The sequence below is a fragment of the Carettochelys insculpta genome, chromosome 5 (genome assembly GCF_033958435.1).
Source record: "Carettochelys insculpta isolate YL-2023 chromosome 5, ASM3395843v1, whole genome shotgun sequence".
Taxonomy (NCBI): domain Eukaryota; kingdom Metazoa; phylum Chordata; order Testudines; family Carettochelyidae; genus Carettochelys; species Carettochelys insculpta.
In genome coordinates this window covers 114009212-114027100 of record NC_134141.1, presented here as the reverse complement: position 1 = coordinate 114027100, position 17889 = coordinate 114009212, and the positions used below count along the sequence as shown (strand labels likewise).

At 45.7% G+C, this 17889-nt stretch overlaps 1 protein-coding gene across 1 annotated transcript in view; it reads right to left on the bottom strand.

Moving 5' to 3' along the window:
• MYO5B (myosin VB) overlaps positions 1-6399 on the bottom strand; it is a 375576-nt gene extending 369177 nt beyond the window's left edge. Inside the window, exon 1 of the mRNA XM_074995787.1 lies at positions 6203-6399. Coding sequence (XP_074851888.1) covers positions 6203-6229 — 27 coding nt within the window. The 5' untranslated portion in view covers positions 6230-6399. The remainder of the gene's footprint in view (positions 1-6202) is intronic.
• Between the last annotated feature and the right edge of the window lie 11490 nt (positions 6400-17889).

Genomic DNA, 17889 nt, shown 5'->3' with positions numbered 1-17889 from the left:
TATTTATCCACCAGGCTACTGTCCTCTGCTAAGAGGGAGTGTGCTATTATTCTACCTTTTCGTTCTACTCAGGCTATCAGGTTCTGATTAGCACGCTGCTCACAACTATCAGAACATTTAGGAAAAATAAGGTTGTTTTTTTTTTATTTCATTGGACTTTCTACAAAGGGTGTATGGAATAAGGCGACCCAACAGGTCTTGCACTGTTCTAGAGAGCCGATTCTGAAAATCCTTATTCCCACAGGTTAAACGTTATCACACCCACATCCCACTGAATCCAGGGGAATGAGAAAAATAAATCGTAGGATCAGCCCTTATAGTTCACACTTCCTGCTGGATCCCCTTCACGCTGACGGTCAAAAAAAGGCGGCCTCTGAAAATTATGGTAGAACAGACCTTCATAACCTTGAAACAAAATGTAGCAATCCTGCAGGGAATTAGTCTGTACAACTGATACTTGAAAATCCACAGCTCAAGAGCATGCAAGACATTCGGAGCCATGCACAAGGAGGACACCTGAAACCGATTCCTTGAAAGAACTGGTTCCAGTCTGACGATTGCTGAGCTACTAGGCTGACAGTGATCAAAGCAAAGTCTTAGAACTCCAATAATATAAAATGCCAGCACTTTTATACCAGCGAATATTATTTGTAGGCCAACTAGATACAGCTTTTCATGTGCTCATGTCCAGTAATATTTACAGCCCTTATTAAGATTATTCCCCAGGTTCTAACCCACGGAAATATTGTTTATAAAGCAGCGCAAACATCAGCATGGAGACGGTTCTCTGCCTGAAAGCAAGTAATCGATATTCATTACACACAGTCAGCACCTGTTCTTGTTTTTAAAAGCAAGTCCCCCTCTTAAAGAGGGCAGAAGTACTTAGAGAGGTGCACAGCACATATAGTATGCCTAGAGAGGTGCACAGCACATACAGCATTCGAAAGCGTATCAACTCATCTCACCATCTGGCCCTTTGAAAGCCCATGGTGAGGAGGAGTTTGACTAACATCCCTTCAAACATGGCAGAGGATTTGTCTCAAAGCTCTCCTTCGGGACTGAGTTATGCAAAAAGGGGCTTTAGCTTCATACCTGTTTGTGCAGCACCTAACTAAGCAGGGCCGTGTTAGCAACTGGAGATTTCTGTCACTATCACATTGCAAATATTTACAGACATTTCTGATGTAAAATGGGAAGCAATTTGATACAAGCAGTATAAGACATCCAGGAGACATTAAGCTCCAAATTGTCACCAATTATGTCCTTCCTTAGCAGCAATATCCCCCCCAGAACTCCTGACAGTTCATTACATTGGCCCTTTCCCCTGCATCACGATTGTTCCCCTGCTGAACATAAGCTGGGAAAAGGTCTGATTATTTTCCCTCGGTCCCTTTTCCCTGAAATATGCTCTGTCATAACAATTACCTGACAAATACACACTCTAATACTGTTCCTACACCAAGATACACTTTTGGTTTTTTTGGCAAAGTAAAGAATTGTATAAAAACATGAACATTACAGACTAGCACATATCACAGTCAATGTTTCTTTGAATGCAGTTTAACAGACTTAACCAGGAGAAAAAAGAATGTATTCATCTTATATAAGATAATGAAATTTATTTACAGCTAGATTCTGCCACCAATATTAATGGTAAATAGCACCTTACCCCACCAGACGGCTCACTGAAATCCATTAAACTAAGGAGTAAAGACTAAATTCAAAGCATGAAGTGCGAAGTGGCAGAATTTGGCCCCTAACTATTCCAGTGTTTATAACATTTGTTTAGTTAGCTACTCTCCACAGTACTTATAATAGTTGGAGCAGCAAGTATTATTTCTCCATCAAGTTATTGTTTGCAACAGAATAATCCTCTGAAAGAATGAACAATTAATTTTTTATGTACCAATTTTCTTTTTGCACAATGGGTCTATAGTCTACAGGGTGATCAGCAATAAGTTTCTGTATCATCAGGTGCTTTTATCCAGCTTTACAGCATATGTTAAATCTCTCTCAGCATCTAAGCACAACAGCTTCAACACCATAAAAAGTATGTCTCTTAGAAGTTATTGTCTTTTCAGTGCAATATAAGAATTAATGCTGAATTCTGGTACTACTGATAGTGAATTTTTCCTTGCATGGGTCCTAAGTATCCGAAAACAAAATTCTTATTAGAAATATGTCTGTGATCTGTAATAGATCATTCAAATGATAGATTTTGGAATCACAGGATCCAGAAAAAATAATTTTTGCTCATATTTTTAAATAATGACCATACCTGCAGTACACCAGTATCTTTGATACCAAATTTTCAAAATTTCTATGAAAAAAAAAAAAGTTGAAATCTCAGCAACAGATAGTGTTTGTACCATATTTTATCCACAGAGAAAAAAATCTGAGGCAACCCAGTACAAACCATATTTGGCTAACAAATCAGAAAAAGGCTTTCATAGGTGATTGCTCAGACAAAAACTACCACAAAATACATTAAGTCCAGGTCCAGTGATATACTTCATGTACCCCAGGTCCCGTGTCTTCAATGCCTCCCTCCTACCTGCTTTTCTGTAAAAAACTACAAATATCTTTTGTCTCCTTTAACTTTTAAGAATCCCTGGAAAACCAATGGCTGGGCACGTACCTACTGTACATAGAAATCCAGCCCTGATCACAGTGCAGAAATCCCCGAAAGGTCCTCTATATTACATCACACTTCCCACGCACTTATTTCTTTAGACCAAGATATATGCCACAGCACAGGGTTAGCAAAAGGCTCAGAGGTCACTTTGTTTAAACAGAAGGTAAATAATTCAGTAATTAAGCCTATCCTTTGCTCAGCCATGGCAATCATGTTAGCATAACAGCAACTGGTGGATTGTGGAATCACAATACTTGCTTAAAACTTCACAACCCCCGACAGGTCAAGTGATTTAGTTAAAAATATGAATGGGTGGCTCTCCTAAAGACATTTGGTATATGGTGCAAAATGTTAAATAGTTGAATGGCGGGGGAACCCAACAACCATCCAACTCTCAAATATCATAGAATTTACAGAGTTTCAGTCTTTCCTGCAAAAATCTCCCGTTCAGACCAATGTAAAACCAGAGTGTTAAAATGGGGATGTAATTCCCTCCCCAAATATCTCCCATTGCTAGTATTCTCATATTGACAGGTCTGCTTTAAGCACAAAAAGAGGGGGGTGAACTTTTTAATTGGATAATTTACCAACATGAAAAAAATGCATGAGAGACATGTAACTCCATCAGAGCCCATTCATGAAGTTTCCGGTCAATCATCCCATCTTGGACATCCACCAAAAGGCAGGACCATCCAGAGAAAAGCACACAGCCCCGTATTTTTTCCTAATCCACAGTTCCTATAAATGTTACCTACTGACTGCAACCCTCATCCAAGTCCCCTCTAGGATAGAAGAGTGAACAGGAAAAGTTCACACTGTAGAGCAACAAAACAAGATCACACTGACTGGGTCAGCATGACTTTCCTTGGGTAATATCAGTGTGTTTCTGGGAAAGGACAACGCAATGCAGGGAACAGCCTTCTCCATATGTTTGTTCCTCCTGACTCAGAGTCATACCCCTGTAGCACACCCACAGATATAAAGGAACTTCTCAGGGAGCAGGAAGGGACAATACCACAGAACCAGCACTCTCCTGTTCCCATGAGATGTCCCCACTGCTTACAAAAGTGAAACAATATTCAGTTAAATGTGTTGGGTTAAGTCCTCTAAAACGCCATCTATGAAAGCAAATATTCTCCTGTTTACATCTTTCCTTGAACAAAGAAAACCAAAAAGCACACAGCAAAGAGACCCACTCATGCTATGTACATCTAGAGTATTGATTATTAGAGAGTTATCGAGAATAGATAGATATCAATATTGACTATGAAACTGACAGAACCACCCCACTCCAAACTAATATTTGGAAATAAAAAAACACGGCATGTTCAATACCATGAGGCCGAACCAGCATCATTGCATGGATTGCAATAATTTTATGTTGCTTTGCCTAGTTTTACCATTTCTAGAATTGTTAAGTCCATTTTCTTTTGTTTTGCTTAGAGGTTGTTAACGAAACTTGCATGGTATGCAAGCCATAATTTTCAGGTTACTACTCTTGCTGCCATACACCAAGGCTAAAAAGTGTTTTGCTCCTGTCTGGTCTCATGAGAAACATCTCATTTCTGAGAGTACTCCATGGAGAACATGCAACATTCACAGACAATTTCACTCTAACAAGCAGCACAAACTAGTTCAGAAACTAAACTAAACCAGTGTTTCTCAAGCACTTGGGGGTACACCAAGGTGTACATCAACTCATCTAGATATTTCCCTAGCTTTACAAAAAACACAAAGTCAGTACAATCTAAAAGTTCATTCAGACAATGACTTGTTTCTACTGCTTCAGATGCCCTATGCTGAAATGTAAGTACACTATTTCTATTCCAACTCATTTCTTTGATAAGAAGGTAGAAAGTCAGCAAGTTTCCAGTAGCAGTCTTCTGTGATATTTTTGCATGTTTTTGTGAGTTTTTTAACTGAGGTGTAACTTGGTGGTGTGCAAAACAAATCTGAGTCCTGAAAAGCGTACAGTAATCTGGAAAATTTGAATGGCACTTGTATCAAAATCTCAGATTACCAAAAGACCATGTTTCTCAACTGGAGCTAGGCATACCTTTAGGGGTACCTGAGAGAAGTCTAGGAGTACTTTTTGTGTGTGTGTGTATACACCCACACTTTTAAAAAAAAAAAGATTGAGAAACACTGAACTACACAATGTTATTAAGGTGTCCCGACTTTGGTTCCTTGAATAGTGGCAAGGCTTGTTAAAAATCAAATTTTGTTTAACGAAACGCTATGTGGGTGCCAGCCGATATGGAGTTGGAAGGATGACTCTCTCCCCCGCACATCTGTGCTGCAGGAAAGGAAGGGATATCAGAGAGCTGTTTTTAAAGCAATAGGAGGGTTTGCAAAAGTTGCTGGGCTTGTCCCTGGGGGGAGGGGAAAGACTACTGGTGCCTACATCTCTTTCGGGGGTTGTTTCTGCGGGACTGTCCTTCCCCAGTGCAAACTGCAGTTACCCCGCTGCCGACTCACTGCCTCTCACTCATCCCACCGGTAGGTGGAAACAGCCTCTGGGCCAGGCCGGGGCCGTCCGCGTTTCCCACAGGATCCGACGCGCCGAGGAGAGCACCACAGCCCAGCCCCCTTCCCCTGGCCGGCCGGGAGCGGCCTTTCCCTTCCCGCCAGCAGCGCGCACCGCCGGAGGAGGACCGGGCCCGGCTGCGTCCAGGGAAGCGTCCCGGCTCCCCAACAGCAGCAACAACTCGACATTTCCGTTTCTCTGCACACCTGTTCCGGGCGCGTCCCCTGCCCGCGCCTCGGCCCCAGCCACCGGAGCCCGCCCCGGGGCCGCGGCAGCCGAGCGGCCTTTGCCTCCTGCGCTTATCCTGCCCCCTCCAGCCAGGTCTGCAACGCCAGGCACCGACACCCCGCGCTGCAAGACGCGTGCCCGGTGCCCGACCCCGCCATCTGCACCCCCGCCCCCAGCCGCTTCCCTCTCCCACCCCAGCCCAGCGCACGTGGCCCCTCCCGGGCTGGAGAGGACCCCCGAGGAAGGGGCAGGGGTCGCCGGCCGCTGTCCTGCCCAACGGGGGCAGGTGAAGGGGAGCGCTGGTACCGCCCTGAGGAGCTGCGCTGCAGAGAGCGGCCGGAGGGGCTGGCCCCGCAGGGAAGGGGGCAGCGCCCTGGAGCAGGGGCAGGAAGTTTCTCCAGGGTGCTGCAGGTGGGGGCAGACAAGGCGAGGGACCTGCACTGCTGGGCCCCGGGTGCAGCGAGCGGAGGCCCGAAGGAGTCGATCCCAGCGGCGCGGGCGGGCAGCCGGGGGCAGGGCAGGGCTGGGGGCTCACGGCACCAGAAGTTCCGATCCAACACGGACCGCGCCGCAGGCTCCTGGCTAAGCTGCAGGGGGCGCCCAGGCCGGTGCGGCAATACACCGGGGCCCGCCTCGGCTGCCCTGCGTGGGCAGCGGGAAGGAGAGACCAGCCCCCGAACCTCTGCTCCAAGACGCTGTGGAGCGCGGGGGCCAGCAATGAGCCCCGGAACCCCCCCAGCGCTGCCGGGTGTTGGGCAGGGGGGTGTTACAGCCTCCGATGCTGCCCCCCCGGCACTCCTCGCCCCGCTCACCTTGGTGTAGAGCTCCGAGACCGACATGTCCTGGCCGGGAGCCCGGGGCGCGGCCGGGGAAGGTGAGCGCTGTGAGCCGGGCAGGAGATGTTCAGCCCAGCGCGGAGGCCGCTAGAGCCGAGGGTCCCAGCTCAGATGGGGCCGGGCGACATGGCTCGGGTACGCCGGGCGGGTCGAGAGCCTCTTCCAGTCTCCGCCCCGGCGCTTCTCCCCCGCGCAGCCGGACGCGACCTTCGCACCGGCGGCTGAAGTTATTTATCAATCCGGGGAGAAGGCGGGTGGCGGCAGCAGGTCCAGCTCCGCCTCGCGCGCCGCTCCCAGCGCAGGTATGGGGAGGTGCGGGGAAGCCCGGAGCCTGCCGGCCAGGCTCGGCTTAGCGAGCGGCGCGGCCAGGTGCAGCGGGTAGGAGCAGCTGCGCCCCCGGCTCCGGCAGCTCTCTCTCCGCACAGGGCCACCGCCGAGGCGAGTGTCGCCCGCCCCCTGCTGGCCCCCTTCCTCCCGGGCTGCAGCTCGTGGCCCTGCGCCAGGCCCCGGTGTCTCCCACCACGTGGGACGAGAGGGGGACGTTGAATGAAATAATGGGGAGGTTCAGGGCTTGGCCATGCGCAAAGTTTTCTGGCGTGACCCCGGTTCCCACGCGAAAAGGTCGCATTTGGCTTGGGAGAGCCAAATGGCAGGAAAAGGAGCTTCCTTCCCTCTACCAGAGACTGTTCCACCCAAAGGCTGCTCGCCCTGGGAGGTGGGGGCCTACCTCACCACTGCTCTGGGCTGTTTGTTTGTTTGTGCGGGAAGGTTGGTTCCAGTAAGTGTTACTGCACTGGTCAGTTGTTTTCTGGGTTTGGTTGTGGATTTTTTACTCCCTTCTCACCACAGCTCCATCATGGACCACCCTAATAAATAGCTGGAAATGAACTTCTTCAAGAACAAAACTAGGCTCCCTTGCTGGAGGACTGCAGTTTTGTGCCTGGTCCAGGAAATTTCAAAAAACTGTGTTAAACACTTCCTGTCCAAAGTGGCTTTTTTAAACCATTTATTCCTAAAGGCAGTTCAGATGATGAAAATCTTGATCCTGTTTTTTCTTTAATGGGTGTGAAAACAAACCAGGATTAACACTACTAAAATGAGTGATGTTACACTAGCATAAAATATTGTGTGGGATGAATCAGGGCCAGCTCTTTGGAAAGCACTAGGGTGCATGAAAGGGTGTGTTACTTAACCAAAAAAAAATAAGTGTGGAACAGCCACTACATGTGAGATGCTGTAAAATTATCTTTAAACCCTTTCCATGCCCCCAAATGATTTGAGTGTTGCTGATGTGACAGTTTTTTACAGTAATAAAGTAGTAATGTAATGTAACTAGCCCTCTGTTCACATCACACCCTTTATCATGGCCAATTTGTATCTAAAATGAGTAGGGTTCATCTGCTGGATCTAATAAGGTGCATTTGAGGGCTCTAGCATCATTAACCAGAATGCTTACACTCTCATCTTCTCCTTCCATCTCATTTGGAATTTAATTTATTTTGCTCTGATCACCAACCATTCTAAAAGCAGTATAGGCCTGCCGAAAACTGCCTCTTGGCTGCAGGATGCTATACTGAGACAGTGCTTTTAAGGAAAATTACTTTTCTATCACTCTCTTGCTTAAAATTACAACTAAGTGCTAAAAGTCTTTGCCTTTAAATCTCCTTAGTAGAATAAATCCTCCCTTACAATTCTCAGTCTTGGGTCTTATGTTGCCAGAACCAGGCATGGTTTAACTTCTCTAACTCTGCCTTACCGAGTTAAAAATCTTGTCTGTTGGTGGAGTTCTGCCCTTTCTGGTAGCAGGAGCATGAGATCAGAGATTGAGAACACAGTGATGGCAATATCTTTAAAGAAACATTGTAATTCCTCCAATATGGCATTCATATGTTCATCAGGAACAGGGTGGAGGTTCTCCGGTGTTGCTGGGCAATGCTGGCACTGCTCCAGGGTTGATCTCAAGAGGTTCAAGGGTGAGCCTGTATCTGACTCACAATGGGAGGTGAGACTAAAAGGAAGCGGTCCTTCCTTGTTCTGCCAGGTGAACATCAACAGCAGTGCTGGGTGTCAGCCTTGCGCTGGCAAGGGCCACAAACAGGAGCGACCTGAACTGATTCCATGTGCTTTCAGCTGCAGAGGTGAAGTTTTGGTAACAGCACACAGATCAGAGCTCATGGGATGACTGATTCCAACTAATCCTCTTCAGGAACAAAACTACGTGCCCTCTCTGGAGGATTGCAATGTTCAGAGTGTCACAGTCAGCCCAGGGATAAGCAAGGCCTGCCAGTGGCTCCAAAGAAGTTATACCACCTGCTTTAAACCTGTGTGTAGCCCAAAGAGCCACAAGGTCTGTTACCATTTTGACGTGCTGACAATCAGAGTGCAGCAGTAACATCCACAGTTACTTCCTCTCTTTATCCTAAAGACAATGACAGGTACTGTACAATTGCAGAGGGGCACTCAATGACAAACAAAAGATCTTCTACCCACCTCCTTGACAAGAGGCTTATGGAGGGAGCCTGGTCTCATGGTTTGAGCAGCAGGCTAGGAAGATGGTGATTGAAGTTTCCATACCAGCTCTACTACTGACTGGCTATGTGGCCTCAACAATATCCATCTCTTTTCTAGCACTGCTCATCAGTAGATCTCAGAGCACTTTACCAAAGAAGTCAGTACCCTTACCATCAGGTACAAGATGGGGAAGCTGTGGCATAGAGAGGAAAAGTGACTTGCCTTAGGTCATTCAGCAGATCTGTGGCAGTGCCAAGGAGATAATCCACCTTCTCAAGTCTCAGTCCAGGGCTTTATTGGCAAGGCCACAGACTAGTGAATTAGTGTTTTCATGCCTCAATTTCCCCACCTGTAAAATAAAATAAAATTTTGTAAAATGCTTTTCGCAGGCACTATTTAAATGACAGCATTAGCTCCTGAGGAAATACCTACCGACTAGTGGGCGAACAACGTTACTGGCAGTCAAGAGTTTGCAGTACTGTGGTCAGCTCTTCCGGTGACTTACTGGGTGACCTGGAGCCATCCACTGAGCTTCTCCATGCCACAGTTCCCTCCTTTGTAGAATGGAGATAATAAGATGCATCTTTCAGTAGTATAGTAAGCCTTAATTAGTGGGCGGAAAACACTTGAGAAGGAAGTTGCTGTGGAACTGGAAAGTATTTATTATTATTTTTCATTGCAAAGCCTTTGCATATGGGAGCAGAGAACGTGCATATTAGGGTTTGTGCTCTGACGCAGTTGTTTGCTCCTTCACTCATTTCAGGGAATTTTCTTTAAATCACTGAGGATGGTTTGCAGCATTTCTTCAGTATATTGTGCCTTAATCTACTATATTCTTGAGTGAGTGAATGAGTCTATTCATTTGTTCAAGATCTCCTTCTGAACAGTAAGAGCTAAGACCACCACATTTGGTGTGCAGCTTCCTCTTATCAGAACTCAAAGCAAGGTCAGGCTTTGTTTGTGCCAGGACAATGGGATGTGCCTGGAATGCGATTATTTTTCATAACACGGAAAGGGAGGAGACTGCCAGCAGGGTCAGTTATACTGTGTAATGACCACAGGGGCAGCAAGATACCAGAAAGACAGACCAGAACAGTTATAACCCCATTTGGACAGCAGAAGGTAGGAGTGGAGGTAAGCTTCCTGACTACCACCTAGCCAATATAGCCCTCCAGGTGGCCAGCTTCAGGGAGTCCCAACTCAGACAGTGGCCTTGGCTGGCTCCTGCACACACCCCCTCACACTACCCTCCACCTGGAGACCCTCTGCACCCCTCTATCTTGAGTCCTGTCTACCCCCCACACACAACCTCCTACCCTGAGACCCTCTTTATCCCTGACTCCAGCATTCCCTGCACCTACCCCTGTCCCTCTTTGTCCCCAAATCCTGACCCCTGCATCACACAGACCCCTGCCCTGAGTCCCCCTACATCCTCCAACCGCGACTGCTGCACCTCACATCACCATGCCCCTGCATCCACCATGCCTCCAGCCCCTTAGGACTGGAGCAATGTCTGGTAAATCTTCTAGTTTAATACAATATTGACAGTATGGCACCAGAGCAAACATTTGAGTTTACTGTCTTATCCCTTAACTCCTCAACCCTGGAGCCACATAAATTCCCTTCTTTTCCTTAGCTGCAACACATCATCATGTTCTTTGATCCTAACCTTCGCACAATCGCTGTGTATAAGTAGTATGCAGAGAGTCCTCAGAGCATACAGCATAGCATATTTTAGCAAGGCTGGCAGCTGGGGAGGGGCTGAGTTCATTTGGGTAGAGATAATTGGTGACTTCCCACCACCTGTTGTGCCCTTGATCAGCCTAAATAGAAGACCAGGTTGTGGAGCTAGGCTAGCTCCCTGCTAGTGGCTGGGCATTGGGAAAGGGTGGCAAATAGCAGGGGATAGGGAATCATTGACAGAGTTCTCCCTTTAAAGCATTTTTCCGATTTGATCGGAGAAGTGGGTGGCTCTCTCGAAAGCTGTGAGCACAATATCACTGCTGTGAGTACAGTAATACTGAAGTTTCCTATTTCAAGCCCATTCTATCTGGAGCATTTGTGTGCCCTCTTCTGGGGTGCTATGGTGGCTGCAGCTGTGTTGATTTGGTTACATGTATTGGCTGCATCTACACTACAGCGATCCCTCAAAAGAAGTTCTTCGGGCAGAGATCTTCCGCAGAAACTTCTTTTGAAAGATTGCATCCACACACAAAAGAGCGGATCGAAAGATCAATCCACACTTCTGATAGAGAGTATCCACACAGTTCCCGCACTTTCGAAAGTATGGTCCAGGGATCAAAAAATCCAGAACCCTGAGGACTGCTCTTTCGAAAGAAGGGCCTGCGGAGCATCTACACATGCTTTTTTTTTTTTTTTCTTCAAAAAACTCTTCTGGAAAAAGGCACTCTTCCTCATCTGAGAGAGAAAAACGGCCACACTCTTTCGATTTCAGATCAAAAGAGTGCATTGTGTGTAGATCCTCTAAAGGTTTTTTTGAAAAACGCCCAATTTTTCTGAAAAAACTTGCTAGTGTAGACATAGCCATTGAAAGGGGTATCAGTGGATGGCACTCTTTGTCCTTCAGCCTTTTGTGATCCTGCAGGCCTAAGCTGCAAGAAGGTCCTGAGGGTGGTGGCCCAGGGAGGCCTGGCTTGTAGCCCATTATCATTGCCTGAGCAAAAAGCTGTGCAGCAACATGTTTGAGGAATCTAGACTTAGCTACCACTGTGAGCACCTCTACATTGTTTTTTATTTTTAAAGTCACTATGTTAGTGTGGCTGCAACAGTACAAACCCTACAGTAAATATGGTACAGGAGCGTAAGCAGCCTAGCATGGCACCAACACAGCTTACTTCACTCTGAAAATTAAACAGGGAAGCATATTTGACTCATGCCTTGTATTTTATTTTTGTCATGCATTTTGAGATTCCCCATGAAAGCCAGACTGGCATTTGTTGCCCTGTTTGAAACTGTCTTAGAGGAATTTGAATATATTGCAGGTATACAATCACATGCCTCCTCCAACACAAGCCCCCACTTACTTTTGCTCCTTTATTAAATATAATGTGGAAAAGAAATATGAAGTACAAGCATATTTGGGATTCATTCATTCATGCCATGCTGATTAGCATATGTAATCATGGCCCTCCACCCCTGTCGATTACAAGTATTCTAGAGCATCTCCACCGTACTGTGGCAATGCAACCATGAAGTGATACTATCCAATATTTTCTCACGTTGTCTACGTCATCCTCGCTTTCCATTATACTTTCCTGTTGTCACTAAATTTTCAAGTGCAGACTTTCTAATGATATGGCCTATAAATTTTGCCTGCCTTGTTCTTATCCTATTTAACAGTGTTCTTTTGCTGTTGGCTTCATTTAAGACAGACTCATTCATCCTTTTGGTCATCCATGAGATGCACAACATTCTTCTTAAAAACCACATTTCTGTGGCTTTGACATACTTCTCAACTTGTTTACTGATAGTCCATGATTTGCATCCATACATGAGGACTGGTTCTACATAACATCACAGCACTCTTTTGCTAATCTCCACTGATAGAGATCTGTTTGTGAGAATGCTTGTCACTTTCTGAAATGGTGCTTTCCCTTGAGTGATTCTGCATTTCACTTCAGTTAAACACCTACCATCAGATATGATAAGATCCTAAGTACTTGAATTTCGTCACTTGATGAAGAACTGTTCCATTTGCTAGTACCTCACATTTTGGCAGTACATTCATCTTCGTAATAACCATTACTTTCGTCTTTGAGATGTTCAGCTTGAGTCCCTTCAGCTCGCTTTCTTTATTGACAATGTTAACCAGTTCCTGAAGATCTTTTCCACTTTCTGCTATTAAAACAGTATCATTGGATACCTCAGGTTGTTGATGTTACATCCACCAGTTTTTAATCCTGGCAGACCTTCTATTTTGCACATTATTCTTTCACTGTACAAGTGAAAGAGATCAGGTGAAAGAACACAACTTTGTCTCACTCCTTGTTTTATCTTCACATATCTACTAAGGTTTTTCCAACCCTGACGGCTGCTGTCTGTTCCCAGTAGATGTTTTTAATTATTCTCAAATCCTTCCCATCTATTTCCAGTTCTTCCAACCGTTTCATCATTTCTTTGTGTTTTACTCTGTCAAATGCTTTCTCAAAGTCGATGAAGCCCAAATATATGTCCTTTTGAACTTCCAGTGCTCTTTCAATTAATGACCTTAAAATGTAGATTGCATTACCAGTACCTCTGTCTTTCACAAATCCACATTGTTCATCAGAGATCTCAGATTGTATGTGATTTTGAATCCGGTTCATAATAATCTTCAAAGAATTTTGGTCATGTGACTCATGAGACTGATTGTCCTATGCTGTTCACATGCAGTTGCACATGGTTTTTAGCAAGGCAATAAAAACAGATCTTGATAAGTCTTCTGGGACATGCCCTGTACTGTAAATATCATTTAAGAGTTTCGTAATTGTAAGACCAAAGTCTTCAAACATCTGACTCATGAGTTTGTCTGGACCAGACACTTTTCCTTTTTTCATGCATTTCAAAGCTTTTCTTACTTCTTCCTTGAGTATAGGTGGACCATCTGCATTCTTAGAGGGACTCAACTTTTCCACTCACTCATCATCATAGAGTTATGAAATGTATTCTGACTACCTTTCCAAAATTTTATCTTTTTCCATTATTATACTACCATCCTTCAACTTCAGACTGCCAGATGATGACCAGTTATCTTACACTGTTCATTTAACCAGTTCTCTTTTGCAGCTGCACATTTTAACTTTATTTCTTTATTCAACTTTTCATATTCAGAAGATTTCTTTTTCTTTACTCTTCTTTTTTCCATGAGTTGTAAAATTTCCTCAGTTATCCACTTCTTTTTAATATCAGTTTTATTTTTTGGAATGTTTTCATCTGCAATGGATTCTTTTAATAATTCCCATTGTCTGTTAATATCAGTTAGGTCTCTTATGGCACTAAATCTGTTTTTGAGTGCTAAAGCAAATCGATCTCAAACTTCTCTATCTGTTTGGAGCCATTTCAGATCAAGTATTTTTGGGATACCAAACTTAAAATGAAGATGAAGAGCAGGCAGAAAATGCCTCGGATGCATAGGAAGTGTAGATTAATGGAATGCATACTTTTAAACTGAGTTTATTGTACTTTAATTTTTTTTTAACTTAAGTTTTAAATATTTGTTGAACAGTGCAGACTCACAGGAAACTGTCGTCTGCATCTGATCTGGGAAAATAAAAAATTCTTTGTGCCCTAGAATTAAATCTTTACAAGGTTTGAGAATGTCTGATGTGATTGTAGAACTTAACCTTTAAACAACATTTTGAGAAATCTCTCTTGAACATTGAGGAAGAAAAAAAATGGAGTTAGTTTGGGACCAAGCCTGCAAGGTGCTATGCCCTCTGCTTCTAATGGAGCCAAGTTAGAGGGTGGTTAGCGCCTCAGAACATCTGGCTTTTAGTTTGCTGGTGATAGTTACTGTGGCTCAGAGCTTCCTCCTTAGCCCTGTGGAGTCTGAGGCTGGAGGAGCATCACACACATCTGTCCCACCCACCTGTGCAAATGTAGGTGTGCGGCCTTTATAACATCATCCCCTGTCCTTTAAGCACTACAGGAGCTACATAATGTGGAGGGCTCCTCCCAGGGTTGGGAATGGAAACCAGGTAGGCAAGGAGGAGGGCAGGCCCAGAACTGGAACAGATGTGGTTTCCCAGCAGCTCCCACACAAGATAATGGAGCCCATTTCTTTGTCACTTTTTCCACAGAACCCCTTCCTATGGCCACCAGGGGCAGTCACACCACTGGAGAGCCCTTGGTAGCACAACCTCATTACAGGGAGCTATGGGAAGATATCGGGCCAGAGCCAGAGAGCCTTTCTTGCACTACAATAGACTCCCCTGAATCTCCTGGACTTGGGGGAGGTCTTTATCTGCAGGGAACAAACCCTAATTTTGAAATGGGACTGTGTGACAAGTAAAGGGGGTGGGGGTCAACTTTCTAATTTCTGAAAACCAGATACTGAATGCCAGCACCTCCCCCACCCCTGACTGTTTTCCCTTAAGAAATTGCAGCACCCCTCACCCAGTGGACCTCCCTCAGAAACCCACATGGATTTCTAGAGATCCTTAGAACCCAGAGGCCATCTGCACTGGGGGCCCTTATATCTCCACACAGGCTTTCTTCTTAAGTGGCTTCAAGGTGGCTGCTGCCCTTACAGGCTTTCCATAATGGTAGGGAAACCCAAATAAGCCATTCTGTCATTACCATTAATGCATGAAAGGCCACTTCTGAGGGGGCGGATTAGATTGTCCATGCCTATGAAAAGCTCTCCCAGCAGCCAAGCCTCTTCCCTTCTGCCAAGGTCTGCAGCATGATCCCTAAGGAGGGGGCTCTGAGGCACTGAAGAGAGGAAAGAAACCAGCCCAGAAGAGGAAGCAATCCCTTCCTTACCTTCTCCCTCCCTTCTCCTTTGTTGTTCTAGATCTGTGAGATTTTCATTCCCTGTCAGCAGAGGGCATCGTGAGGCCGAAGAGGGACGGACTCACTTCTCAGTCTGTCTGAAAGTCACGTTAGTGGTACATATATCTTTTCCTGCAGACTAGAAGGTTATATTCAGACCAAGAGTTCCCCAGCAATCATCACAGTGGTCAACAAAACATAAAAAAGCATGAGGCCCCTCTACCAAAAGGATTAGCAAGCCTCACTATCACTGACAGCAATTCCAAACCCCAGGGCAGAGCCCCACACACATGCACAAGCTGTGCCCATGCAGAGACAGTCTGCCTGACATATGGGAGGTGCTATGCCTCTCCTGGCTGATGCCCAGCAAGTTTCTAGGCATGCTTTTCTAGCACAGCCAGGACTTCCACATACCTGTCCAGCTACCTTCACCACTGCCAGTACCACCCTGTGTGCACCTAATAGCCTTCCAGCTCACCTGGGCCCCTGGGCAACTTTCCCCAATGTCAGTGGGGCTGCACACAACTAGGTTTTCAGCCATACGTCAGTACTTTTGTGGGAAGCAGGGGGTAAAAAAAAAAACAAACCCAGCTGCAGTCTGTCAAATGTAGAGCCCCTGTGGTTTCTCCCTTTAATACTGAAAGCTCTATAGCAGTGCTCAGCAACCTTTATCACCTCGTGTCACACTTCAGCACTCATTATAATTTCATGGCACATGCAATATATATAACCCAATCCCTTCCCTCTTCTCCAGAGCCAGGCACCTCCACTTGTCCTTCCCCCCACTCCCACCCCGGCTCTAACTCAATGTCCTCTCCCTCCTCCAGAACCAGGCATTCCCAGTGCCCCCTGTAGACCCATCCCCCACAGCCAGGCACCCCCAGCTCCCCACTATAACCCAATCCCCACCCACCCATCCCCCAGAGCCTGCTATCCCCAGACCCCTCCCACTCTAACTCAATGCTGGTGATTAACCACAGCCATCACCACTGCTGTTGCAACCACTCCAGAGCTGCCACCACCACCACCATGTCCTTCTCCCACCTAGTGGTGGGAAACATGCACAGAGCAGCAGATGGCACTCCCAGCGTGCAGCTCTAAGGCACGCTAAGGGTGCTGTGGCATACCGGTTGCAGAGCACTGTTTTACAGGGATGCCCCAACAGACATTAATTGTTTGTTTTGTGTGGGGATACTGATAAAAGACCTGACACCGACTGCATACCTTTCAGCTGCTCAGGAGCTACTCTAGCCTTTGAGTTTAACTGGCTCCTGCCAATCACATTTGGTGTATATTTCACTTCAGAGGTCATCTTTTGGATAGCAGTTAGCACGCTGGAAAACTTGCCTACAGAGTCAATTGGGCCTCAGCACTGCAAACAGAATGCTGACCATCACTATAGCCTGAAGAGCCCAGACAGGGTCGTCAGCCACTAGCTGTATCATTGAGCTGATCAATGATCTGATTCATAGTGCAGTTTTGTTTTACAAGAAGGATCTTCTTTTCTCACATAAAACTAATTCTGTTTCACAATATTGGCATATTTAGAGGGAACTTTTATATACCCAGTTTTGCTAACCAATGAAGTTCTTTAATATGCTAAATTTACATGCAGCCTTTTACTGCCTTTATCAAATCGTTTCCTGTAACATATTTTGACATTAAAACAAAAACTACAGCTCTCTACTGCCATCTCTAAATTATTTATTCATTTCTAAACTTCCCCCTGAAGTCAGTGGAGGTCTGTTTTCCTTCAGTTGTACCAATATTTAGAACTGCTCTATCTCCTATCAGCCCTGCATATATATTTGGGTGACTTCAAGATGATACCACTGAGCAGAAGGAAAGATTATATTCTGTTCTGTTTAGCTTCGCACAATGTACTCATCACCATAGCATCTGAGTTGCTCACAGGTGACTAACATCTCTGCTGTTTACTCTCTCATCTTCGCCCTGGGGGAGTGACACATGCAGGGGAGTGTCTTGTTTTGATAGGTTTTAACAGGGAGTTCTTTCTACCATCTCAGTCTGGGACTCAGAGCTGATAATAGACTTTGCCAGGACCTCGGCAATGTGCAGGGGAGCTCCACCTAACTTCTTCAGCCAGCCCACAGCACTGACCAGAGTGTGCAGCATGAGGCTCCAGTGGCACTTTTAAATCACTAGCCCTGGGGCAACTGCTCCTTCCCTGCCCCTGTTGATGGCCCTGCCAGAACCCAACAAAGTGCTGTCTCCTTCCCAGATGAGCTTGTAGAAAGTTCTACTGTGTCAGAGGAGTGTGTGTGTTAACCACCAGTTTTCATTCCAAAGCTGTGGATGATCTTTTGGATATCCTGAAGCATCTGGAAGATGAGGCCAAGATCTTGAACTACAGTCTATATTCTATGGGAAGCCAATGTAAAAAGCACAGATTATCTGATCTGTTCCGCTAGTGATGGCACATATATGTTGAAAAAGACCAAAGAGAATTTGTCCACGTAGGACTCGACAAGTAAGAAGTTTTCCATCAGTACTTATTGAGTGCATTCCTCTAGAAAAGACCAAGCCATTTCAGTGCATTACCTCAGACCGCTGCCATTTCTCTCAGGTCAGACAGCAACATCTTGTGGTGTTGATTGCTGCAGGGATGAGAATGAATGTCTGTTCTCTATCCCCTGTGA